We start from the raw sequence: 26590 nt of genomic DNA on the forward strand, positions 1-26590 counted from the left end.
ATGTTAGAAGCATTCCGTACTGCATGTTGATCCATCAGTTCTGGCCATTATCCTGATGAAAAGCCATCACAAACCACCGTAAGTGTAAGATGTACATCCAAGCTGTGGGCCACACAACATGCTCCCTACACTTCCCACTCTCTAACTGGTCAGTGCTGCTATGGGTTCAGCCTGTGTTTCTTTCCCAGTAAAACCAGGGACTGGATGCTCCCAGTCCACCTTTGAATTGCACGGGAATACCTGGAAAGCTGTTCAAGATCCTCCAGCAAACATACGTATTGCATTAAACATACAGAATAAAGAAGACAGTATTTTATCATGTTATCTGAACGACAAACCCAAGAACTGCAGCAATTTGTAGAGTGAGAACGTAAGTGTAGAGTAGAACCAGATAAACAACCCAGTACTAAAAATGTCCCTCTATAGTAAATCCTCAGGAAATTGTTAGTGCTTCAGATTAGGACGATACTGCCCTGAACATCCTGAACTGCAAAAATGAGCAACTGGAACTAACCTTGGCCATTGCAATAACTCATTACGGGCACCTCAGGAGAAGAAGTTTCCACAAGTGGTGGCAACCTGACTATTTAATGTGAATCTTTGCCCAAGAGTGAAGAGGAATTTAGAATAAAATCCCAAGGGAGAATGGCAGCACAAAGAGAGGGCATGACAAATAAAACAAAGTGCAATTTCTCTTGGTTCACAGTTTACACCATCCATATCGCAGCCCTATAGTGAAATTCATCACATTACAAAGTACTGTGTTGCTGGTGAAAATTTATGGATTTAAACCCAAAGCAGTAGAATATGCATCTTTTCAGAGATGATGAATTCTACTACAAACACCAACCACTGTCATAGTGTTTGCAACATTAATTAATTCCTTTCTGGGTCTGAGCTACTTGTAATATCTGTTAAGAGTTAGAAAAAACAGCATAATGCACAACAATTCTTTTTTGCTATCATGTGGTATTTGAGAAAGCATAGAGGTATTTCAAAACAAAGTAAAAATGTAAAGTTTTGTTCATAATTTTCCAAACAACAGTCCTGGTCTGGTCTGCAGCATCATCTACTATCTGGAACCTGGCATTCTTTTCTAATGGTATTTTCCCTAATATAACCTCATGAATGAATATAAATTTTGCAAATTTGTTTATAAAACCATGGAAAAATGTTGTAGGAGCCTTCCAAATGAAGTTTATACATAGGAAGAATTATAGATACCAAAAAACTACCTGCCATCATCAGAGTTAGCTGCTAAACAAAGGTATTTTCATTTCTAAGAGAGGAGAAATACTGTATTATACAAATCTATTTTAGGTATCTTCAGACTTAGCACACGCACCCTGTTTGTCATCTGTGTCTTTTCCAGCAGGCAGACTGCAGGCTGGGTACACCATTTCAGTGGCCATTGATTCAAGGCCACCACCACCTTTTTGAGACCCCCTGTAATTTGCCTCCAACCGTTACAAAAGCTTGTGCTGCTGGAAGATGACAGAGCAGGCTCAGTCAGATGGACAAAATGGCTTGGAATCATATGGCTTGAAAATCAGTAAGTTCACCTGCTTTGCAGGGATACAAGATGGGAGAACATGCGACATGAGATCTGGAAAGTCTTATTTGTTGAACTAATAATGACAGGACACAATGGCTTCCCTGCACATTGCACAGACACTTCAATGTAGCTGATGGGGCACATGCAAGGTGGTTGGGTGGCCAGGTTGGGCTGCAACATTCCCAACTCAGCAGCAGAATTTGTAATCAAAAGCTATCAGAATAGGCAAAACCTCCACAATTCCTTCCCCCTTCCTATCCCTATTTTGCAATCCCTTTTAGATGAAGGTAAGCAAAAACCTTAACAAGAAGCACTGCACAATGTTGCTTGCCAGCAAGCCCATGAGGCACTGCTTGAGGAGCAAGAAGTGTTGGTCTCCAAGGCCAGTGCTGCTCTGGGTTAAAAAACCTCAACACGGGCACTGTCAGCGGCACAGCACCCAGCCACTGTGAGTGGGCACCTGTCTCCTCACACTAATTAATACACATGCTGTAAATGCTGAATATAATGTGATAATTTTCCCTTATATGCCTTGTTATTTATTGGATTCTTTCTCAAAGGCAGATGGAGAGAACAGTGGTGTTAATCTCATCCGGGATTCAAATGGATACATAATATCCGTTACCTTCGAGCCACTGGGGCACCAAGTTTGAGTGTACTTGCTTCATATGCAATGATTTGTAGCCAAAAAATTAATTATCCCATAAAATATCCTTCAAGAAGAACAACTGATTTCACAGCTCAGAAACCAATTGAGAGGGTAAGTGACTTGGCAACAGCAACCCAGAGCCACCGCCTCCACTACGGACACGCAACAATAATCCCATAACTTAATGGACTGGTGCAATACCTCATTTCAGTTACCTACATTCAGTCCAAAACTATTTTCAACATTCAGATACATCAACTGTAGTTTGGTCAGTGTGCACTAGGGGCCCTAACAGCATTCGTGAATAATCTGTCCCTCTTACCTGAAAGCTAATACTGGGTTTCGGTCTTCTTCCATTATGATCAATAGTAAAGCAAGCGTTCAGCGTTAGAGAATCATGACCCCAGGATGGACGCCTCCAGGTGAGCAGCTCACATGATGCATCTGGTGTCTACTTCTGCTATTGCCTGTGACAAGACTTGCTGGCAGTGACTGTGTTTAATATCCAGCAACATAAAATTTGCACGGCTCATTCATCAGGACGGAAGATATTATTAAACACTGTGAAAGTTTACAGTAATAAAAATCCAATCAACCAACAACCAACAACAAAAGACACTACCACCAAATAAAACCCACCACCACCAAGAAAAAAACATTAAAATTTTCCTAAAAGTATAGTGTGGAGAAGAAAAATCTCAGAAAATTAAGAGACAGTTGAAAGCCCACCACTTCCAAAAGCTTTCCCTCACTCACTCTTCAAAGGTCCACGCTGATGCCAATGTGATTTTTAAGGTTTAAAACAGAAGACCAGAAAGGTTTTATTATGTTCATGCTTTCTGAAAGCCTTTCAGACCACTTCTCTTACTCTGGGATGCATAAATACATCCGCCAGCTGCAGCGGCGCAGAGGATGGGTCTGTTCCCACTTTACATCACAGCTAACTGCGCTGCGAGTGAGGGCCAGCTGGACACTGGAAAAATGGACACCTCAATGAATCATGTCTCATTTATGTTTTCTGCTTTAAGATTTATGCATGTTGAGCACCGCTCAGAGCAAGTAAGTTACAGTCCAATGCAACTTAATGATTTTGCTACTTGGTGATTTCTCCTAAATAATGGGGACATCTCCGCTTTCTCGCCAAATGGGGGTGATGGCAGAAGAAATACTGTGAGGAGGAAAGCCGTTCTGAGCCTCCCCATAGATAACTAAAGGCACCTCAAAGACCTTATCTACATTTTCTGAAAGCAGGTCTGTGGTGATTTACTTAGACGCTGACAGGGCTTTCCGCATCTCACGAGATGAAGGAATAGCTGTCTACCTGCCCTTTTTAAATACTGTCATTGGATATTTCACTACTGAGTACCCCATCTCCTCCAACTCAGCATATGGTAATGGAGAATAAATCAACTGCCTGCATCGAGCAGTACAGCTCCCTCCTGTAGCTCCAGCGTGACGCACACTGAGAGCAGGCTTTCTGGGGTTACCTGTTTTCATGCGCACTGGGCTAAATTTGCAGGTGATGCTCTACAGCTGAGCTCCCCACTCCTCTTACCAATTATTTTCTCATTTACACTGCTGCTCAAGTCTGTAATAACAACACTGACATGTCAGAAGCAAGAGGAAGGAAAAGATTTAACAGCATGAGCCAAAGAAATTAGGCAGACAACATCGCTGGCATGGTGGCGAAAAAAAAAAACAAACCCAAACCACAACCGAAAAAAAACAACCACGAAAAGATGTTCTTTAAAGTCTCAGTGAATGACTTAGAAAAGATTTAAATATTTGATGGTAGCAAGGACCTGAAACCTTTACTGTCCCCAGCTTTGCACTCAGCACCTTTGACATTTGGGTTCTGAAAATACATGTAACAATCTGACAAACACACAACTGCTTCTCCTCAGAGGTACAACCACCGAAGTGACTGCCCTTCTGCTTCTGCACAGCTGAATGCCTGAAAATGGACCTTGCAAACTGTATGGGAACTGTCTGTAGAGTTCTCTTTCAATTAACAGAACTGTAGCTTAGGTCAAATTGAGAGTTTTTGATCCTAGAGTCATGAACTGGTCTGGAAAACAGACAAACTTAAATGAAATGGGAATTTTTCCTGCCTTTGTAATTGTCTCCCCTGCTGAAATCAATAGCAAATTCAGTGCTCACAACTCTGGTATCCTGCTTTTTATTTTTCCTTATTTTCTCCAAGTGACTTTTCAGCTACATTAGCTACTAACTCCCAATGCTCATATGCTATGAAAACACTAGATCTTGGGGGAAAAAAATGTATTTATATATGTATTTATATAAAGCCTGTTAAATACACCAAAATCTTACTAGAGCAATAAAAAGAGAGGTCTTCCTTTTGGCTAGGTTATCTTAGCAACCTACTTTACTACAAAGTCTTTATTTAATTATAATTTAGTTTTTATTTGCTAAGATCTTGTAATTACACTCCACTTCTTTTTAATTTAGAGTTTAATAGTCCCAGTGGCCCAATACATGCTGATACACTGTTTTATATATGGCATGTTGGTATTCTTCTATTCCATATTAACCGGAAAAATCAGGGAAAACAATCACTAGACAGGAAATGGTTAATGCCCATTTCCACTTAATAAATTGCCTTTCCATTAAGTGCCTTTCCAGAGCCATACCCTGACTTCTGGATGCATTAGTTGTTAGAATGTCAGGAATACTTTACAGATTATAACCCTGAAACACAGCAAAACTGAAATACTGCTGCTATCTGTGAGAAGCCAGGTTTGTACCTTTTGGCTGCCAGGTCCTGCACTAGCTGCTGCTGGAAAGATTAAGTGTTTATAAAGGTATCCACTGTAATTATTTTCAAAGTGCAATAATGAGTGTGTTTTTTTCCTTAAGTTTCTTAATGAAATACTATTTTGTTCCTGCTGGTAATCAATTTAGACCAAAGCAACTCTCTGCTTCCTGTTGCCTTCTAGCTTGTCAGACCTCCATTTTAAGAAACACCCACCCCACCCCCCCAAGTTTTAAGGTTGCAGTGTTCAAAAAGAGTTGAGATATTTATGCAGGCAATTCTAATTGTATTTAGAATCCCTGCACCTTCTACTCAGATGTGGATTTTTATTTTTAAAATTTATCAAGTTTTTTTGTGTTAGAATTTGGGATTTAAAACTAAAGTTCCATTTAAATAAGAAATATACCTGAGGTATATGTAAATTTCAGGCAACAAATAAAATGGGAATATTTTGAGCACAGAGATTCTAAACATTAAATATAAGCAGGGTATAACTGGACTGCATAGATCTATTTAGGTGACTGGTTTGTATCTAAGCTGAAGACACCAAATCAGAAATAAAGTTTCAGTTCCATTCTGACTTTCAGTGATAGGAATCCTGAAGGCTGAAGCTGTGAGCTAAGTAAACAGAGCACACCAGGACTTCATGAAAAATAACTCAGCTCCCACCAACTGTGGGAACATAATACGCACAGGATTCTTAATAGATGCTTCTCTTCAAATATTTAACCATGGTTGTTAATATTTCTTCCTAATGTAAGATACCCTGTTTATAATTTTTTAAAAAAGAAAACTATTTTATTTTTGACACTTTTTATAACAAGATAAAAACACAAGCAATATTGCAATATATCTCACTGTTCAGTAAAATCGGGGTCTATACTAAGGAGCTTAATAATACGCATTAGAAGCATAGTAGAGAACATGTTGGGTGATATTTATTATCAGCAGCTCCTCGCCTGCATGCAGGAGGCGGACTCACTGCGTCCCTTCCCAGGGTGGCAGGCGAGGGGAAGGAGGAGAGTGGCCAGCTCACCTAATGAGATGTCTCTGTCGGAGGGGGCTTGGAGACTTCTCTCTCCAAAAGTCTCTTTCTTGCATACTGAGGGGGAAAGTGTGTCTGCAGATTAGAGTACAAAACTGATGAAAAGAACAAGAAGTACTGCACATGGCTCTTGCCGGGTGTTTAGGGGGAACCAGAATTACATGACTTGATTTACTTTACAAAAACTGATTAGTAAACCCCCCCCGTGGATTTCTTAACTATACTGTGGAGGGATATAAGATTAGTGTAGCAATTCCCATCGTCAAACGTATTTACTGTTAAAATATTGGATTAGTGATGTTGTTATCCACTGTTCCAAGATTATAAAGTGATTCTTTAAAATTCAGCAGAAAAATACTATACTCTATCATTTGCAATTAGATTTCGGTCTGAGTGTTTTTCCCTTTCCACAAGAAGTAATTCTGCTTAAAAGGAAAAAAAAAAACCAACCCAAAACCAATACCCAAAACGTGCAAATCACACAAACAAAGAGAAAATAAAACTACAGATGCAAAAGAGGCAACAAATTATTTTCCACTTCTGCTTTTGAAGAGATAAAAATGGTTGCACTTGGTCCATATCTCTACCGCTCCTGCTTGACACGCTCCTTGCTGTGGCAATGCACCACTATCACACCAGGTGCCAATAAAGCCATGTTGGTGGGAGATGTTGCTTATTTGTAGGACATATGTGAATAGGCACTACCTGAGTGTTGAAAAATCTGAGTCCTTGGATATTCAACCCTCACAGAGAACTTTGAGAAGAGCTGTAAACCTTGAGGGTCATCATTGTCTGGGTTTCTAGTTACAACGTGGACTGTGAAAGAGGAAGAGCATGAGGAAAGCGGATAAATAAATGTTTTCATTAAAGTAGTTATGCTACATTTGGGCCAGGAAAATTAATGCAAGTGTACTCTGGCTTTTTAATCTTTGTCTTAAGTGAATGAGAGCATTTGGGAGTTCTTACAATTAATAAACAAATAAAAAGCTACAGCACTAATCGAACAGTTCTAGGAATCACTTCTATGCAGTATTTCAGGCAGACAGATAATAGATAGTAATGTAACAGTCACCAAAAAAAAAAAAAAAAAAAAGACAAAAGTTTTAAGTTTTAAATAAGAAACAGTCTGCAACTGAAGAGTGGGAGTTTTGCTGTGTCTGCCATAGCGGCAAACCTCACTATTTGCCACTATTTCAGTTTTATGAGTTTGCCTCCTCATAATTTAGAATAACAAAGCCATTAGTTTCTGCATCAGAATCATCATGACCAATATTATTTCATGCTGTTAACACACAAAATTCAGATTTCAAAACACTGTCAACAAGTTCAAAAATTTAAACAATTACAGATTACTTTGATTTTAAATTGTCTTGTTTCTAACTGACTATAAAAATAGAGGCTATAAATATGTAATCTTAACTGCACTAGCTCTGAACAGCCTTGACAGGGTTTATCAGCTAAATGTTTAATCAGGAAAAGCAGCAAAAAAAGCATAACCACAGGAATACATGGTATTTAGCATTTAAATAAAGCTTGTAAACCGATGACAAGTCTATTTGGGCAACTACTACCACACATGTTCCTTATCTGCAAAGGTCTTGTCCCGAATTTATCGGAACGAGTCTCTCATACTTTATTTTCCAGGCAGTAACATCAGTTTCCACTCATTGAGTCCACAGAAAAAGATACAGAAAACTGCAAGTTAAAAGGCATGGCCATGAAAAAGAACTCCCATGTTGTCAATGTCATATTGCTCCAGGAACTTATTAAACCACAGTCAAAAAAAAACCGAAAAAAACAAAGCAGTAAAGACAGGAACAAACCCTACCACCATCGAATAAGAAACGAGCCTGACAAAGCATCACAGTTCTTCATTTTTGTTTGATCCAACAGTTCAGTTTCAAAATTTTTAGCTACCTGGCTGCTTCCAAGATGAAACCTTGAACAAAGGCGGCAAATGAGAGCCACGACAGTCCATACGACATAAAGCCTTCCCTCCATCTGCACAAAAAGCACCATTTCATGTTTCCCCCAGACTATAACATCTGTGTGAAATCGCCCGACCGCTAACAGGTACCAGGTTCTGACCTGGTGATACCAGGGGCCAGATGTGGTACTTTCTGCTTCACTGACCGTTTGGCCCTGGACACTGAAACTGTGCTTTCAGCTATTTCATCCACTTTCTCTCTTGATAAAACACATCCCACAGCAGCTCTCAACACTGAACAGCAGTAAGTGGCCCAAGAAAATGTAATGATTTTTTTTACTGCTATTATTAAGTAGATAAAAGTAGAGAGTCTCTCCCTTTGAGGTGCAGGGGAGGGGGAATCAGAACACCTTCATGTAAATACCACCTTTTTGTAAATAGGAGTTGGTTTTACTCATGGTTCATTGTAGCAGCTTTTAGATGTATTTCTCCTCCTTTTAGAGTTGGGAACCATTTGCTTTATGAGCACCATTTGGATCATTTGCTTGTTGCTCATAAAATAGACAAAGCTTTTATCCATGCCATGAATTTTTACTCACTTTATACAAAATATCTAAGGAGGGATTTACAGGGGCCAGAATTACATCCATGAAAGAATTAACATCTAATTTAATTTTCTGCTACAGTAATGGTTCCAGCAGTTTTTGATTTTGTTGATTACATTTATTCTCTCCACAAAATAAAAAAAACCATATTGGTGTTAGTTTCTTTGTACGTTATTTAAAAAAAAAAATGATTTTTTTTCTGCAAAAATGAATAGGAATGACAAAAGCATTTCATACATTCTAATCTGCGTAGTTACTAAGTAAAGCAGTGGCAAACACAGCTTTCAGAAGTGCTCCAACAGCACAGCACAGCAATGGGCTGTGTATGCGGGAAGAACAATGATTCTCACCAGCACTGGGACAGTGCAACTGAGTATTTCTTTGACAGCGCTGCTGGCAACAGTCACACAAGCCACCAAAGTGGTTGCAAAAGCTCACCTCTGTCACCCACGTTCGTGAACCAGAGCCTCCCTAAACAACCACCACAGGACTGAGCTGCTTCAACTCCTCACAACCCAGCAGCCAAAATTCTCTCATGTGCCAACCAACTACAGCCCAGCCCTAATGCCAAGCTCTCTGCCTGCTCTGCAGCACATGCTGTAGGCAAGGAAACGGGAGGAGCCTGTTAGCCCTCCCTTAATGATTCATCAGCTGCTTTGCAGTAACTGCCGGAACGAAGCACTTCCCTCAACAGTTTTGTTCTCGCACATAAAGAGTGACTGTCTATTAGTAGCTATGGACCACAGGCCGTAGCAAGCTCCTGTGGTGCTGCACATAAACATTACTGATTGCAGACAGAGATCAATGCAGTCTTAACTATTGTGATTAGCAGCTGCCTGGGTAGAGGTGTTTGGAGGTTTGGCCATGCAGCAGCTGGAGACAGGCATGGCACAAGCACACCTGGGAGCCTTTTATATAAGAAAGAGGGAAGATCCTGTGTTTTGGAGAGTAAGAGCTGAGAGATACCCCTACGATACAAGGCTTACATGTTTACAGGTAACTATCTTCTTTCTCTATGTAGAGATGCACAGACACAGATACCCTGTATTTGTGATTACAGTGAGGAATTTACCATTTGTGAGTTACTATAATCACTCGTATAGATTTTACCATGAAAGCCGGCACAGGTAGCATTGCAACTAATACAAAGAATGCACTCAAGCATGAACAAAGGTAGCAGTAACAGACAGGTGGATTTTTATTTTATTATATTTTTTTATTTTTACTTCTGAATTCCTATGCTGTGTCTGCCACATGCTTCTGAAGCAAACATGCCTCTAGAACAAGCCTAAGTTCCAAGATTCATATATGTAGTTTGTAAAAACTAGAGACTAAATTGGAGACTATTTGTTTGGGCAGAGTGCTTACAGTCTGAAAATATGAGGCAGAGCCTACACAGGCTGCAGTCACACTGTAATTACTGATCAGAGGTTGCTGCCTCTGCCTCGTTCTCTCCGTCTTTGCCAGGAAACTCTCAGCTTGGCCATTACAGCTATAGATTCACTGCTGCCTTTAGCAACAGGTGAACCCTGCAAAGCAGAGGTAGGTGTTTCTGTCAGGAAGAGGTACCATGCCATATGAATCACAGATGTGATAGCTGCTGAAGGAAAAATGCCCCCTCCGACCCCAACCCATAAAAAGCAGCGATCTTCCCCTAGGAATCTGCAGAAGCAGTTTGACTCTCCCCATTGGCCTTCCCGGCACCCTACTTCATCCCAGCCCCAGTCCAGCGCCTTCTCTTGTACAGAACCAATCCTTGTCCTTGGAACAGCAACAGCCAGTTTCACCTACACTATAAACTGGTTTTTTCCTTCCCTCCAGTCACCTCTGAAGCTGCACATTTCGGTGTGCAGTACAGTACACTGAAACACGGGCAATAAACAGCAAAAATGGCTTTGAACTCCTGCATGTAAGAAATTTACAATAACTGAATTGCTCAAGTAAGTACAAAAGTGCAAGGCCAAAACTTCCAAACCCACTTTGCATTAAGGAAGACTGCATATTAATAACCCCATTTCTGTAGCTCTTCTTGCATGATTAAGCATTGCTTATTTTTTCGTTAAATCCTTATGATGAAAGGGTTGATCCTTCAAACCTTCCTCCCAAAATTACAAACTTCCACAAAGTTATTTTCTACACCAGGAGACACTCAGAGTTTATTGACACTCCATTCAAAAAGTGGTTTCTTTTTATAAAGTTCTGCACTGTTTTTTAAGCACATAAAGAATAAAAACTGACAGCAAGATAATCCTGGCACTTCTCCCTTAGAAAAAAGCCGAGACTTCAACTAAAAAGACACTACCAATAGTCTGGGCAGCCAAACACCAAAACAAATAATTTTGACGTGCAATGCCAAGAACTGCAGAGCTACCTGTTGCAGCATTTCCTTAGAACCTCAGATTAATTCTATTAAGAAATACAGAAAACATCACCAGAAAAGTTGTTTCAGCCTACCTGTGGCTGAGTCCAAGGCTCCAAGGCTGTTTCTTTCAAAGGAGTCTGTGGCCTTCCCATTTCTTTTGTGTGCTTTTAGGAGAGAAAAAGTATGCATCAGTTATATGTTCAACCACTCTATCAGCATTCAGCATTAATTTATCTTGAGGGAATAAAACAGTAAAGTATAAAATTAATACAAAAAAATAGTGACATCATGACTGCATACATTTGGAGTAAACTGTAGGTTTGGTATTTTTGCAGCTAAGTAACTTAATTTTTATAGAGTTATTGTAACTTGCAAGGTGTGGGGGTTCAGAATTTCATCTGTGTGTGCTGATAAGAAAACTCAGACAAAAAAATGAAACTATTTGCCAGAAGAGTAAGGTTCAGCAGCAGAATTTCAGAGGGAACTCAACCCAGTTTCTCTGCCGTTTCCTCCTAGGCTGTGAAAGAAGGACATAGACTGCAGTGGAACTAACAAATAGGTGAATTAAATGAAGTATTATATGAAAATTTTTTTAAAGTATGCATTATTTGGCCGGGGAGCCATGTTTTTAGATGAGAGCCCTTGCCTTCCATTAATGCTCATCAGAGCTGGAGCCAGAAGACTGAGTAATTAACCGCTTCTTGTCTCCTCGACTTTACACTACCTTGAAATATTTCAAGATCGACCACAGCAAATCAAAACTCCGTCTCATCAAATAGATTAAAGTAGTCTTCAAAGAAGCAGACTGGGTGACCCTTCACACTTCCCTTGTTTAATATTACCAAAACATCCTGCAATTACTCGTTAATGTCTGTAATTGCTCTGTTTCAATAATAAATACGTAAGGTTTTTGAGCACTGGGACTGAGCATTGAATAGCATATTGGCTCCTTTTAATTTTCTCCATATGATTTTCCCAGGGAAGGAATGATACAGATTGCTGCAAAAAATACCGACAAGTCACTCAACTTTTCTTTCTCCCTGCATTATTCTGGTCATAAACTGGAAACACAATCACAAAAAAAGGTCCTCTGTGGAAATAAGCTATGTAAGTAGTGCCAGGAATTTCCTTCTCCTGAAATACATCATCTCTAATGTACTACCCTTTGGATACGTCCTTTGACAAAATGTTATATAAATATTTTCTTATCCAGGTCTCCCATCAGAGTGATCTAAATGCCCATGGAGACTGCAAGGACTGACTGAGAGACGGAGGGATATGCCATTGGATTTTCTGTCATATATAGTAAAAAATCGCCACTTAAAAGGAAATATTTTTTTAAATACAGAATTTGTGGGCAACTTCAGTTAGCATGGAGCATCCACAGGGCTCAGTTCAAAAACCACCTTATTAAATGGCAATTTTGTTTTGGCAGGTTGGATTGCCTGTAATAATAGATTACAGGCAATCATTTTTACCATTTTTGTTATGTTATAGTTTGGGGTAGCAACAGAACATGACTCACTCTTGAAATAGAACAATAAGTGCATTTCAAAGGAAAAGAGAAATAACCACAGATTTAGTGAATGCTAAACGGAGTTAAAATGAATGCATCTGGAAAGGGAAGGTTGTGTTTTCCATAAATTCAAAAGTACATGTATTCTACCTTATAATCTTTCTTTAAATGTAATAATCAAGCATCAAAGGGACCCAAACACATAATGAAAATTATTAAACATATCAGTTGTGGTGCCAAGATAACATAATAATTCTGTATGGGATAACCTGCTAGGAAGTGACATTAAAAATCACACTATTTCTTGAGAAATAGCTTTCCTTGGAGTTTTACATTAGTTTTTTACACAACACTTATCCAGTGAGTTCTACTTTAGAGCAAAGAGAAAAAGGAAAAAGCAAGCGTATAAGTACACGAAGAAAAGGGATACAAACGTAAATTTAGGTGAGATGATACTTAAAATGTTTGAGTAACACTTGAAACTCATGCTTTAAATCATAGATAGGACTTAATGAAGACTCAAACACCTCTTAACGCTCTTTTTTATAGACTAGCACCTTGTGTTCTTCATTTACTTCCTACTGTTTCCACTACCCAGCACACAAAGAGACCCTTTCACCCCTCCAAAGACAAGTGTCAGAAAGACATGACAAAACAGAGCAAGTTTGAAAACAGAGCAGATTCAGGGGCAACTACTAGTCAGTGAGCAGCCTGCATCCCAGAGCACATGGAAGAAAGAAAAAAACAGCAGTAACTGCTTTCAGCCCCAACAGGCTTTCCACACACAGTACGTATCATCTTTCCAGCTCTCATATCATTTTTACATTGCCATTTCAGAACTAAAGGGATTGAAGTCTAGAAATTAAAGGCCCTAACACGCAGCACAGATCTGATTTGCCATGGAGAACCTGCAAGTGTATTTGCGTTGCCACTTTTCAGTGGAGAAAAACATCTTATGCGTGAGCTGTGACTGCACACAAGATAGCTTACAATGAACCAGCACCTGTCCCACTAACTAGCGGCACATCTGCTGCAGCTTCCACCTCAGCATGCTGCAAAACTCAAATTGTGCAAATACCTGTTCTGAGCTACCTGCTGCTATAGCAATTCTACTTCTAGTATACAAGTTCCCTACTTACCGCTTGCTGAGATAGACACACTTTCTTAATGGATCACCTCACATAAGCAGCACTTATACACAAGTTCTCCTTTTTCTTTCTTAAAGAAGAACGTGGTAATGACAGACAATCCTCCCGGGAGCTTCTTTCTTCCAGCGCAGATAAAGAAGCTCTTACTAAAAGTAGGGACTTTTTGGAAGTCTTTATCCTTCCATTTTCCTTGAAGCATCTTCCCACAGCTTTCTACAGCTTCTACAACTCCTCTAAAGAAACAACAGAATATGCCCACAGTCTTTTATTTACGTTTCCTCCACTTCCTCAATTTGATGTTTAAGTTTCACACATAGAAGAAAATTGTACTCATAATGAGATAAAGATGGAATGATTTCAACCTGGATATTACATTATGGTTTCAGCAGTGCCATTAAAGCTCCCTTAGCTCTTGTACATGCACTGATTACAATTTCGCTAGCAGGCAGGCTTGACTTCTGGAATAAATTAGGTTCTTTTCATGTTTGATGAACCACCTGTCACTTCTGTTACAGCCAACTACTGTTCCACAAGCACAGGGTGTATCCAGACAACTGATTCAGTAGCTACCACTCATTCAACAACTTCAGAGATCTTCCCCCCTCTTTCGGAGTTGAGGGACACTCGTTTTGCTCGAAATTATTACCTGACATCCCATATCGTGGCGCCGGTACAAGCACTAGGGAAGGCAAAAAGAGACAGGAAAATCACATAAGGTCTTGCTGTCTGTAAAATTTTCCTTTATCGCAGTAATCCCTTTTGCCCAGAAGCAAATGCAATACGGTCAACTGCTCCCCAGGGCCAGGCAATCCTGTCTATCCAGAGAAAGTCCATTTTCAGGTATTTTCACTATGAAAGAAGTTTTAGTATGCTGAGTCATCATACAGCCAGTCACATCAGTCTTCCACGTGATCACCTAGAAATTACCCTGATCAATTATGTTAGCAATCAATAAAGTCCAGCATAATGGCCAGGTAGTAAAAAGGTTGTGCACAAAATATTTTGCTGGTATTTGGAATTTTCTGTCTAGCTGTAACAGCAAAAGAAAGCTTTAATAGTTAACTAAAGTAGTTATTAAATCTTCTTATAGGGAAAAATGAAATTCATTGTTTATTAGGAACAACAAGTTAACAAACATGTAATTACACATGACAGCTTGACAGGTAATATCCAGCCTTCCAAAATCTATCAGAGAAAATAAACTGTAAAATAGATTTTAAGGGTGATGAAAGTCATCATTTTAAGTCAGACTTCATTTTTATCTTTTAAGATACCACAGTGGTGCTCCCCTCCCTGAAATATAAGGAGAAAATCTCTTGTGAACCTGAGACAGTCGAAATTAATCTCCCAACTGCTTGTCCACGGATGATCTCCCTTCTGATGGCAGCCTCCCGCTATGCTGCTCGGCTCCTGGTGTCTGTGCAGGTTAGGCTGATCCATAACAAGACACCGCTAATTTGCTCAACCTGTTTTCTCCACCAGACTCAACTCCATTCTCTCTCTGCCCTAAGGTACTAGCCCAGCTCTCCCTGTCTAGGATCCTGCCCTGCCAGTCCACTGCGTAGGTCAGGAAGGTGGGATGCAGGTGACTGAGAAAAGGGGATGCCCATTCCCTGCGACCCTGCCTGCCAGCCCCCCGCCGAGCGCTCCCTTTGGCCTCTCCCCCTCCACAGGGCATGATGCTCGCAGGGGCCACATCCAGTTGCACCCGCAGGGCAGCACCCTGCTCCCCAGGAGCCAGCAGAGCCCTGCCTCTGCCAAACCTGCTGGGGCTGCATTCCTGGCCACAGGGCCTGCAGCCACCTCCAACACAAACTACACCCTCTAAAATTGTGGGAAAGTTCTTCCCGTTTTGCTGGAGAGAAGTTAAGTTATGTTCAGTTGGTTGGCCTCAGCTTTGTGAGCTTGGGTTTTAAAACAATCATAAAAATTTCGAGTAACTTGACCCATGGATATAATTTTTCACTAGCATTTTTCCAGGCTGCAAAGGAAATTAGTCCAGGCCCTCAAGCTTTTAATTCTAATACTAACTACGGGATCTGTTCAGCTAGGTATCATCTCCTTTTTGTCCCACTTCCCTACTGACAGATTATCTGCTGTTCTTGAAAGCAAATCTGGATTTATTAGAGTTAAAAATAAAAGAAAAAGTTACAATATGACAATTTTGGATTTATATACTTTAATTTCTGGAAAAGGCCTAAAATTATCTAGACTGATACTACCACCAATAATTCTAATGGTTATTGATTGCCGTGAGAAGGAAAAGCAGACTGAAATTCAAAGATAATATGATGCATTTTTCTATGGTGCCTTACAAAATTGCTATAGCAGCATTAAGATTGTCTGACTCAAAGTGTTCCACTCCTGCACTTTACAGGAAAGAGGGAAAAAAAAAAAAAGAAAGAAAAAAAAGCGCTTTATGAAATTGTCTTTCAAGCTGAAATCCTGTATGGCTTGAAGTGAAATTCAGGAAACAAACAGCAAAACACATTTTCTAAGTAGGATATTAGCTATGTTGCATTATCAAAGTCTGGATGGGATTATGCATGTTTATTTGGGGCAGCTTTTGTCTTTTTTAGTTGTGTTTAAAGTATACAGCCAAAAGCTACATTTTTAGACAGGTACTGTAAATTTTACTATTTTTCTAGCCCACATTATAATCAGGAAATCACGTATACTAATTTCACTGTCCAGGTGGAACATCTTTATTGTCACACTGAGACAGAGAAATGCTGTAAACCTGAGAAGATTATCTCCACCAGCAATGCCTCCTTCTTGCCTGTAAATTGATTACAGGATTTCAGGTAACTGGATTCCTGCTGTCCTCCCCTTCAGCCTCCTAAGATCCTTCATGTGAAAGGTGAACAGAAGGGTTAATTTAAGTAAAGAAAGTATAATTTTAGGTAACAAGTCACTAGAAAAAAAAAAAAAAAATTGTTCCACAATTCCAAGCTTTATATAAAGATGAAAATAAATCTGTATGACATCAGTCTACGGGAAAGCCATAGGACAGCTGAAATCAAGAGGTTTGTAAGGATTCATATGTGAGCGGTTTTGCTTTGTGTTGGAGAAACACATCTGGTCTGCTCTTTGCCAAAGAACAAAAGTAAGAGTTGAAACTCACAGATTTGTGCAGGTACTGGTGAGGAACCCACAGTCTAGAGCCCTGAAATGTGATTTAGGAAGGACGGAAACAATTGGCTTTCCACATCAAACAGCAACCTGAAATCACCACTGCCACGACTTCTACACTGTTTTGGCTGTAACAACTGTGGCTCCATTACTGAAAGTATCAAAGCACCCTGTGATGATGCTATACCATGCTCCCAGTGATTCCCTGGCCTAAAAAGCCACAATTTAACCCAGCAAGTCTCTAATGATTCTGCCAACAGGTAGCTTTTATCTTGCAAGTACCTCTTCAAAGATGCAATGTATCACCTAGTCCATATCCAGCCAGCCAGCAATTATAAGGCCATTATTTCCAGAGGTGTAGCACACCCACAGCCTCCATCATTTACAGCTCTTATATTATTCCTATAGAAAAATCAGCCCTTCTCCTACTTATTTCCTCCTTTTGTTCCAGCATATCTATGAGTAAAGGGGGTGCCTGGCAGGAGACAGGGGAAGGGAAGATAAAGGCAGGGTGGGAGGTGGGGGGTGAATAACAACAGCATACTCGGAAAGCTCAGAGTTTTAACAAAGCCTGACATGAGATTTGCCAGATGGTTCTGTACCGGATTGTAAAACTTTAAACTAATCTTCATTTAAGAGTTTTAAGGGCTGTATCCCTCTTATAAAGCCTCTTGCTCTTTTGCCTGGTTGATTCTGGTAAATTATAGATCAGACTTTAGGAAACTGCTTCCATGAACAGCGGCTCCTTAAATCTCAGCTAAACTGAGCAAGAAGATTACATGTTATTATGATGTAGCACAGCAGGATTTTTGTACAGCAAACATAATGATGTAGAGGAGGATAAAACTATCATTCCGTGCAAGGAGGTCATCCATAGAAGAACAATGCTTTTTATATAGCTAGCAAATCCGTACATACGTGGTGAATCTTCATGTGGCAGATTTTTTTCCTTAATGGTACTGTAAAGAAACCCAACCATAAGCAAAACCCAAATCTGTATTTCAAGATTCAATGATCAAACATCTTGCAGGAAAGGAGATGTCATTTTTGAGACATAATTCCAAATATTACTAGAAAAAGTATCTATTTCAAGGGCAATTTTAGGGTAAATGCATCCTATTGGTTTTATGCAAGGAGAAAAGATTTCCTTCGAATCCCCAGTGAAATGTCAGATACCGCAGAGGTATTAAAAATTAAAATGCTCACTAATCTTACAAGTACATATATATATATACACACATTTAATTGTAAATCAAACCCTGTTCACATGGAGAAGCACAAAGCAAAGTCAGTATACCAAGGTGTAGAAATTCTTTCCAGGTGCTGTACGTATTTGTAATCCTGCACAGTATCTCCACATTTGAAATTCTAGTAGAAGAAATTTATAGATTTCAGACACTAAATGATGACAAAGTGGGAACAATGGAGACTAAAACCAAGCTCCTGGTAACTAGCGAAAGAAAAATTTCAAAAATCAAGAGACTCAGATCACCACGTTCTGAGATACACAAATCTGACAATAAAATTGTGGCCTATCAATCTTTTGAACAGGTGATACAAACATTTAAGCCTCATCAGCTTTGATTCAGCAACCTATTGAATTTTCTCTCATTTTCTTTTTCTGTACATGATTTTGAATGCAATGTAATGTCAAATGATACCCCCACTCACCCATCCCCTTTCTCTCTCTTTTTAATTGAAATATTATTTCCTGCACATGAAAACTTTGACTTAAAAGCAATCAGGGGTGATATTCACAGGGTTGGTCTTTTCAAAATGTCACGCACAGGAATTAGGTTTGTCCTAAAGCTCTCTGTAAGAATATCAGCATTTTGGAATGCCTAAGAAAATGACTATGTATGGGAACATGCCATTGAAGACTGTTGTTCAACTGATTTTATTACATTTAATTGACAATCAGATAACATGTTACACTTCTGTTTTATCTGCACATCATTACCAAGACATTTAAACGTGTTTCCCAAACTTTAGAAATGATAAAAATTTCTTAGCTCAATGAACAGATAATTTTTTTCTGATATAAGAACAGAGACATTCTGACAAATTCACATAGTCCTAAACGAGCAAAATTACTTTTAAATTTGATAAACACAGAACTTTTTTCTTAGTTCATACAGGTAAAAATCTTAGCGGTAATAGCTGATAAAAATATGCTCACGCTACATGTTCTGACTTGAAAGTATTTACATATATAAAACTAATGTGACAGTATATGCCAAGGTATTCTTACATCAAGTGAAAAGGGGAATAAAAAAAGAACACTACCAAACAGCTTGTTTTAGTTGCCTGAGCTCTACTTAGCTTTTAAAGCACGAATATAAATGTACACAAATCCATTTTGTGACTCCGATATAAAGCATCATGTTAAAAATGTAGTACATGGTAGCAAAACTACAATTTTTTATATTCCTGCATATTTTCTTCAGAGCTGTTAAAATTCACATTTCTTGTTATATCCCTTCATAAAACTAGTTTCTTTTTGTCTATTCAGGAAAAATAGCATAGCCTCTGCCAGTATCCACCTTGTCCAAACGGGTTTTTTTCTAGGGCTTGTCATCTTCTTTCTCTATAGTGTGACTAAGTTATACTTTATAGAAATCCAGCTTCTTATAAGAAATATTTGCAATTTAAATTGCTTTTTCTCTCTAAACATTAAGTCTGAATTGGAGAAAGTTGTTAAAAGCTAAGGCTTCCTAGTTTTTTTGTAGTTTACTAATCAAGCAAACTAAAATTACATTATCGGAGTCAGCCAGGAGCAGGCCAGACCTGGCTGGTGGAGAAAGGCCTGAACAGGAATCTCACACGCCGATTACAGCCAGGAAAGAATGGCTGACAAACCGCTATACTTTAAGCTTTGAAGTGTGGCAGAACTAAGGAAAATGTGCCACCTTAAATTAGATTTTTCCAGAAAGTTGATAAATAGGCTTACTTATAAAGAGCAGCAAGACTAATCTGCCATTCTCCTGACATTAGAGACAACATGATCTATAGAAGCCTTGTTGGATCATCAGCTCTTTTCATTTGATGTCATCCTATTTATATTCCTTACCCCCAGCTGTGACTATTTGTCTTATAAAGTGTTTGATTTTTCTAGTGCATATTGTAGGTTTTAGTATATGAAGCAAAATAAAAAGTCAGATTGTTCTTTGGGTGGCAAGAGTATGTCCAGAACAGGCGCCTGGACCATAAATAATCCCTCAAGAGATAACGATGCATGCTTGGAAATAACTTCTTTTTCTTATCAAGTCTCTGAACAAGTTATTCAGCATGTATCCTAACCTATGGCACAGAATTCAGAGCAAATGCAAACAGTGCAACTTGTAAAACAGGGAGGAACAGGGAAACAGGTGTAGGAGTCACCAAGGGTAAGCAGAAGTAAGAGCAGCTCCACCTACTCTAGGGCAGGTCAGTGCAAGGGAGCCCCAGCGCCCCGCTGGAAGCGAAGGATGTCTGTGGGCCACACAGCACAACTTGTGAAAAATATATAAAAGTCTTTGTATAAGCACAGACATATGTAATTACATACTCCTGTCATTTTTTGTTTTATTTGTGGTCAGGATAGAGTTTGAAATGTCGATATCATTTTAGCAAAACTCAATTAAAGTTTTATTGCCGCCTTGTTAACCAAAAGAAACCGGGGCCTGTCTGCCTCTCTGCAGCTTCTTCCCTTCCCTCGGACAACCACACGTCAGCTTCCCATTAAGAAAACCAACACAAAAACACATATTTACTCATTCCAATGGGAAACTGCTAACCACAGATGTCCACAGAGTTCCACCATGTGTTACACCAACCCCATCTTCACTCTACGTTAAGAATCCCTTCTGAGGTGACAGGGAAATCCCACCTTGATATCACGCACTTAGTTGTTTCAAGGGGGGTTGCTGTCAAGAGAACAGTAATACTATTTCAGGAAGAATTATAAAATTCTGCCCTTTATTTTTTTCAGGTAAGCGTAATAATAACATTATGAAATTATTTCTCTTGCTGACCTACACAAACCTGTCTGCCAATACCGTTGGCAGGAGGAAGCCCACCCCTCCTCTGAGGCTGGGCAGGCCGGGGCCCCGGCGGCGGCAGCGCGGGGGGAGGGTGCGGGGACCCCTGCGGCCAGGGTGCCCAGGGCCCTGGTGCCTCGCTGCCTCCCCAGCTGTGGGAGAGCTCTATGGCGGAAGCGCCAGCCAGGCAGGCTCAGAAGCACTCTCAGTGGGTTTCGAAGGGGTTTGGGGCCGGTTGGTTTGGTTGTTTGGGGTTTTTTTACACTCATAGGTACAAGTAATGGGCCCACCCAGTAGATCCAGAGAAGTTATCACAACACAGATGTGCTCTCATTATTGTCTAGACATCATTACAAGATTCCCTGGCCTAGATACTAGGATGGCTTTAAAATTTAAGTACTTAATGCAACTATAACCTTTGGTGCATCTACTACCTTGGCTCTACTTTGACCAGAAAGGTGCTCAGGAGACGGGCAGGCAGCAGCGGCGGAGCTGCCCTGCCCCTGTGGTACCCGTGAGGCAGCAAGACTGGCACGATCGGCAGCCCACGGGGGGTTACACTGCCTCTGCTGAAGCCCACCTCACTGCAAAATGTTATTGCTATTAGTGAGATAAAGTTTAGAGGGTAAAATAATGATCAGAAGTTTTATGAACAAGCTGAGAATTCAGAACGCATGGGCATCGGGGAGACAGAGTGAATCTTAAATAATGGGTGAGGCAGGAGGAGAATTCCAAAAGTACTGAAGAACGCTGGCAAGCGGGTGTTACAGTGGTGTTAAGGATGTCTAAACTTAATCCGGCAAGGTGTCTTCACTTCAGATAAATCACTTTCTGACTGTCTTCTACTCACTGTATTGTGCCCGAGTCCATGTGCATACCCACCTTCCATTTTAAAGTTTACTTTAATCCAGACACATACTGTTTCTCAAATAACTTTTCTGACACTTTCCATGTTTTCTATTTTATTTCCTGTTATTCATGAATTATGAATTGAGAGATATTTATTCCCCTTGGGAAAGGGTGGGGAAAAGATAAAAACGCAACCCAGAACACAGTACCTGAAATCTAGTCTCCCATAAATACATGATTAGATTACTTTAAGCTAGTACTGCCTGCAGTGCAAAACTTTTTAAGCACAGTCCTTCTGTTTTAGAAAAAAACCCAATAATGAACTGATATTAGGACCAGTCCTCTGGAAGCAGTATTTTCCTCATTTAAAAAAAAAACAGCAAACTAAAGAGCAGCGTCATATACGCAGTCATTTTTAAAGCAAAAGACGAGGTTTATTCCTAATGCCAAGATGACAGACAAGATGCCCTCTCTTTGATAAGATTGGGAAGGAAACTATTGTCATAAATACTCCAGAACACTGAAAGTAGATTTCATGATGGGTAAGGTTAGAATTTGGAAGATACCGTTCAAGAGAGATGCACGCTCACACACACTCCCTCTCGCTCTCTGGTTTCCAGAGCCACTCCAGATTTCAAATAGTTCAGATGTCTATGGAAAACTGTATTTTATTTCTGTTATGCCTTTTTATAAAACACACTGCTACATTGTAAAGGATACTCTTCTTAAGCAACGCACTGCATAAGTCAAGCTATTTTCCAAATTACTTCAAATAATTCTTTTTCTGCATCTGACTTCCCAGCAGCACGGTACAAACATGGGGCGTGTGGAACCTGAGGGAGTGAGGTGATCTGATACCTCAGTTACAAGCTTTGGTCCTAAGCAGATGAATCTGAAACTCCTGGCATTTCAGCAAAAACATTCGCAAAGGACTTTTAACGCCCAATCCAAAACATGGTAACATGTACACATACCTGGTCTGGTTTAAATCTACCTAGTTTGAACACCAAAAATAGTGAAGACATGATAGCACACACTTCAAATTGAGACAGCTTAAAAGAAATACAGGAAGTTTGGCAAGATTTAAAATTCTGGTGTTTACACCAAAAGCCTACATGTTGTTAGGAAAAATTGCCAAAATTGGAGTTTCTATTTTCAGGTAGATAAGGGCACAGATACAAACTTAGAAAAAACAAAGATCACTTTAAAACATTCTCTTTTTATCTATTTTATAGAAAAATATGCGTTCCAGTGCATTAATGAAAACAGCATCAAAGGAGATACTATTTTTTACACAGACACTTACATGTTTTAAAGATAATGGCAGTTTGCATATTAGGGGGTATCACTTTAATTCTTCCAGACTATGTATTCCAGGAGTAATTTGAGCTTTTAGAAATAGTTAATGAGATTTAAAAAAATGCTGATGCATGATTCTGATGAAAGCTGAGGGGTTTGCATATCTCACTTAACGTAAGGGATTTGCAAATAAACACATGGAGCACATGAAAAGCAATGGCAAAACGACAGAAAATGGCCATCACTGGATTTCTAAACTATTTACACATATTGCTACTTGTCTTAGATAAAGCACACTTTCGGTGAAATAATATAGGGCAGTGAAATCATACACAGTAGCCACTTTATTTATTATGAAGTACATTATTCTGTCCATACGCAACAGACTGGGAATAATTTCATTTATAAAGACTGCAATAATTTTTGGAAGGGTTATGCAAGTCTTGTATGATCTTCTTTACTATTTATGATTTGTGTATTCCATAAAAAAAACCCATTCTGTTATCTCAGCATTATTTCACGAAACCTCTTGGTGTAAATTCAAAATCTTAAGGAATATGAAACACTCCCACAACTTACATGACAGTGGCCCTTAGACCTCTGCAGATTATATTCTCTATATTCTTTATTTTCCACTCCCTACACCTTATGAAGCACTATTAAAATGAAAGATCTGAACTCACTCCAAATGACTTTTAGAGGGGCAAGACTGGTCCAAGGATCACAGCAAAAAAACACCCCACAAATTAATAAAAATTATTCTGGATCAGTATTCTTTATTTTTACAGATTATTTGTGGGGGGGTTTAAATGCAATTATAGCTTAATATTATGTGTGACTTCAAACATTATCAACAAGAGAAATCAAAGGAAAAAGTTATTAAATGATTTCTTTCTGAAGTAGGGAAATGGAAAACACTTTGTCCCACAATCCTTTAAACATTCTTGTCAGTCCCATTGTAACATAAATAAACTTTAAAAACTATTATTATAAGAATTTAAAGCTGCTATGATCTATCTATACATATACAAAGCCTCAGCATTCAAAGGTAAGCATAATATTTTTCATTTCTTTACTATTCCAGACTTATCTCAAAGGGAGCAGTTGGAAAGAAAGAAGAGGCTGCGTAGAACTTGTTGACTGAACCAAATGGAATTTTCTAGCAATCTCAAGCAGTACAGATAGGCTGGCTATACAAACGCACCAGCTCCTCTTCCCTTTCCTCCTCTGCACTATTGAGCACATACACTGCTGCTCAGTATTAGTGAAGTGGAACTCAAAAAGTAAACATCATAGAAATTTTCATGTCCTTCAGAATGTCTGTGTTCAATTCTGATGCAGCAGTGAACCTGGCACGAGTACACTCGGTAAGATGTGTATCGCCCAGCCCAAGGAACTTGGGCTGACAACATGCTAAAACAGTCATTCCATTCTGTTTCTTTAGCAAACAAAGAGTTGGAATAAAAATGAAAATGAGAACAAAAATGTCACTGCTGCTCCACCACTGGGTGCCGAGAGACTACTAATTAAGATATTAACTGAAAAGCCCTAAAAGACAAACCTTTTCAAACCGAGAATGAAAAGATATTTGTTCTCCTTTGTAGACATACACCGATTATGCCAAGAATATGTAACCACTGCAAATATAAAAATCACAGCTAAAGTAATTAGTAAAAATGGTAAATGACATATAAAGAAAATGACATAAAAGAGCTCCCCCCAAACCAGCTGCTTTTGATACACAGCAAAATGAGCATGTGTCACAGGACTGATGTTACACAAAAGATGTATCAACAGGGATGCAGGAAAACTTCTGGAAAGCTAGAAAGATGATCAAATAAAAAATGCATATTTTTTTTTTCTGTGTTAAATATATATGGTAAATATAAACTTCAAGACAACAGACCTAATCCTGAATTATCATGTGTACTGTAAGTGAGGAATTTCACATAACTCTGCATCTCTGTTTCATTGAAATTTTGTAAAGAACTATGTTACATCAGTGACTTTTTTAGATTCCTTAAAAATCTTAGAAAGGCCAACAGCAGTAAATAGAAGATAGCAAAGTATAATGACATATTATACTTCTATTCTTAACACATCAATGAACCACAGTAAAGATTTAAATTACATGTCCCTCCCCCAACTCATCAGTCAATCTAGAATCAATCTACACTAGGTGAAATACCAGTAATACAGAATTTATATTTAAACTTCCCTTCAGATTATACTTGTAAACGCATGACCTATTAGAAAATTACAAGACTTATAGAAAAAAATCCACTATGAAAATAATATTCTTACTTCTCTATTTACAAATTTTTCATATGTTTACCTTTCACTAGCAAAATACTCTACTGTAGCACAGGAGACCACTGACTCACTTTGGGGAAACCAGTTTGTTTCAGCAGAAATGACCGTGGAAGAGTCTTATCATAAAAGGCTAAAACAATGCTAAAGTAAATCACACAGCTCAAGTAAAGTCTTAAATAGTTATTTCCTTACAAAAGTTTTAATATTAATATCAACCAGAAATTAGATTCACTTTAAAAAATTGTAACGTTTCTTTTCCAGAATCATATTGGGATTTGACTTTTTTATCCTCTCTCTCAGACCTCATGAAGCTCTCTCTAGTTTATAAAATTTCTTCAAGCCATTTTCTGCCAACAATTGGCTTCTTTAATTTACCTCTGTCATAAATTCCCAAGCATAACTGTAGGTTCTTTGCTGCTTTGAGATCTGCATTTAATTCTACATTCCTTCCTTTCATTTCAGAAATGTCTTCCTTGATCTACATCATTTTACTTTGAGGCATCATATAACTTAGTCCTCCCTAGCCACAAGTCCTAGCAGACCCTCCCACAAACTTCTCACTTCAGTAAATTGATTTGCTGTCCTCTCTAACTATCCTTCACAACAGATCAATCCTTTGACTCCTCCAACTTTTCTGAAGGCTTTCCTGTTGCCTGCAAGAGGGAAGTTGTAATGATCCCACTTCATTTTTTGTATTTCTCTGAAGCGCTGGAGAAAGATTCATTTTACATTAAGCATTTGCCGTCACAGATGGCTTCAGACAGAGCCAATGGACCAGTCAGAACTCCCAGTCTCACGGCCATCACTGTCCATTGGAACTGGAAGGTGGCAGGAACACTGTGAATACACTTCCCCACACAAAGGAGTTACTTAAACCAGTAGAGGTTTCCATCCACTCGCACACTCCAACATGCACCAGAACTAGAACTTCTCTTAGGATATGCCTTTCCATCTTATTGCTCTGGAATACTTCTTTCCATTTGCCTCACTGTTACAGAGCGTAGCAGAAAAAAGTAACAAGGAGGGGGGAGGATCAGGATCTAGGATTTCATCTTAACTGAATACTGACTAGAAACAGCCATGCAAAGAAATACTGTTAAGAAGCTCTACTGAGAGTTACTGCTGCACCTCAACAATCCGGAGCATAATTAAAGACCGAGCTGTCCAGTCATTCTGGAGCAAGTCAATAACTTCACATGAGACTGTTTTGTATCTTTGAAAGACCACCACATCATTAGATATGTCAGAGAGGCAGGAATAAAATGGATACAGATAAGGTTAACATATCTCTCCTACATAAACATTAGAATGAATGGCATTGTTGTTCTTAGAAGAAAATGAAAAACATGATGTAAGAGGATATACGTACTGACACAGAGGTGTATTTGTAGGTCAGTA

At 39.1% G+C, this 26590-nt stretch overlaps 1 protein-coding gene across 2 annotated transcripts in view; it reads right to left on the bottom strand.

Annotated features, from left to right (window-relative positions):
- Positions 1-26590, bottom strand: part of PCDH11X (protocadherin 11 X-linked) — a 508533-nt gene that overhangs the window by 250098 nt on the left and 231845 nt on the right. For both annotated transcript variants that reach the window (XM_027785685.2, XM_013298578.3), the window contains one exon: positions 11009-11080. In XM_027785685.2, coding sequence (XP_027641486.1) covers positions 11009-11080 — 72 coding nt within the window. The remainder of the gene's footprint in view (positions 1-11008; positions 11081-26590) is intronic.

The sequence above is a fragment of the Falco peregrinus genome, chromosome 13, assembly GCF_023634155.1.
Source record: "Falco peregrinus isolate bFalPer1 chromosome 13, bFalPer1.pri, whole genome shotgun sequence".
Classification (NCBI taxonomy): Eukaryota; Metazoa; Chordata; class Aves; order Falconiformes; family Falconidae; genus Falco; species Falco peregrinus.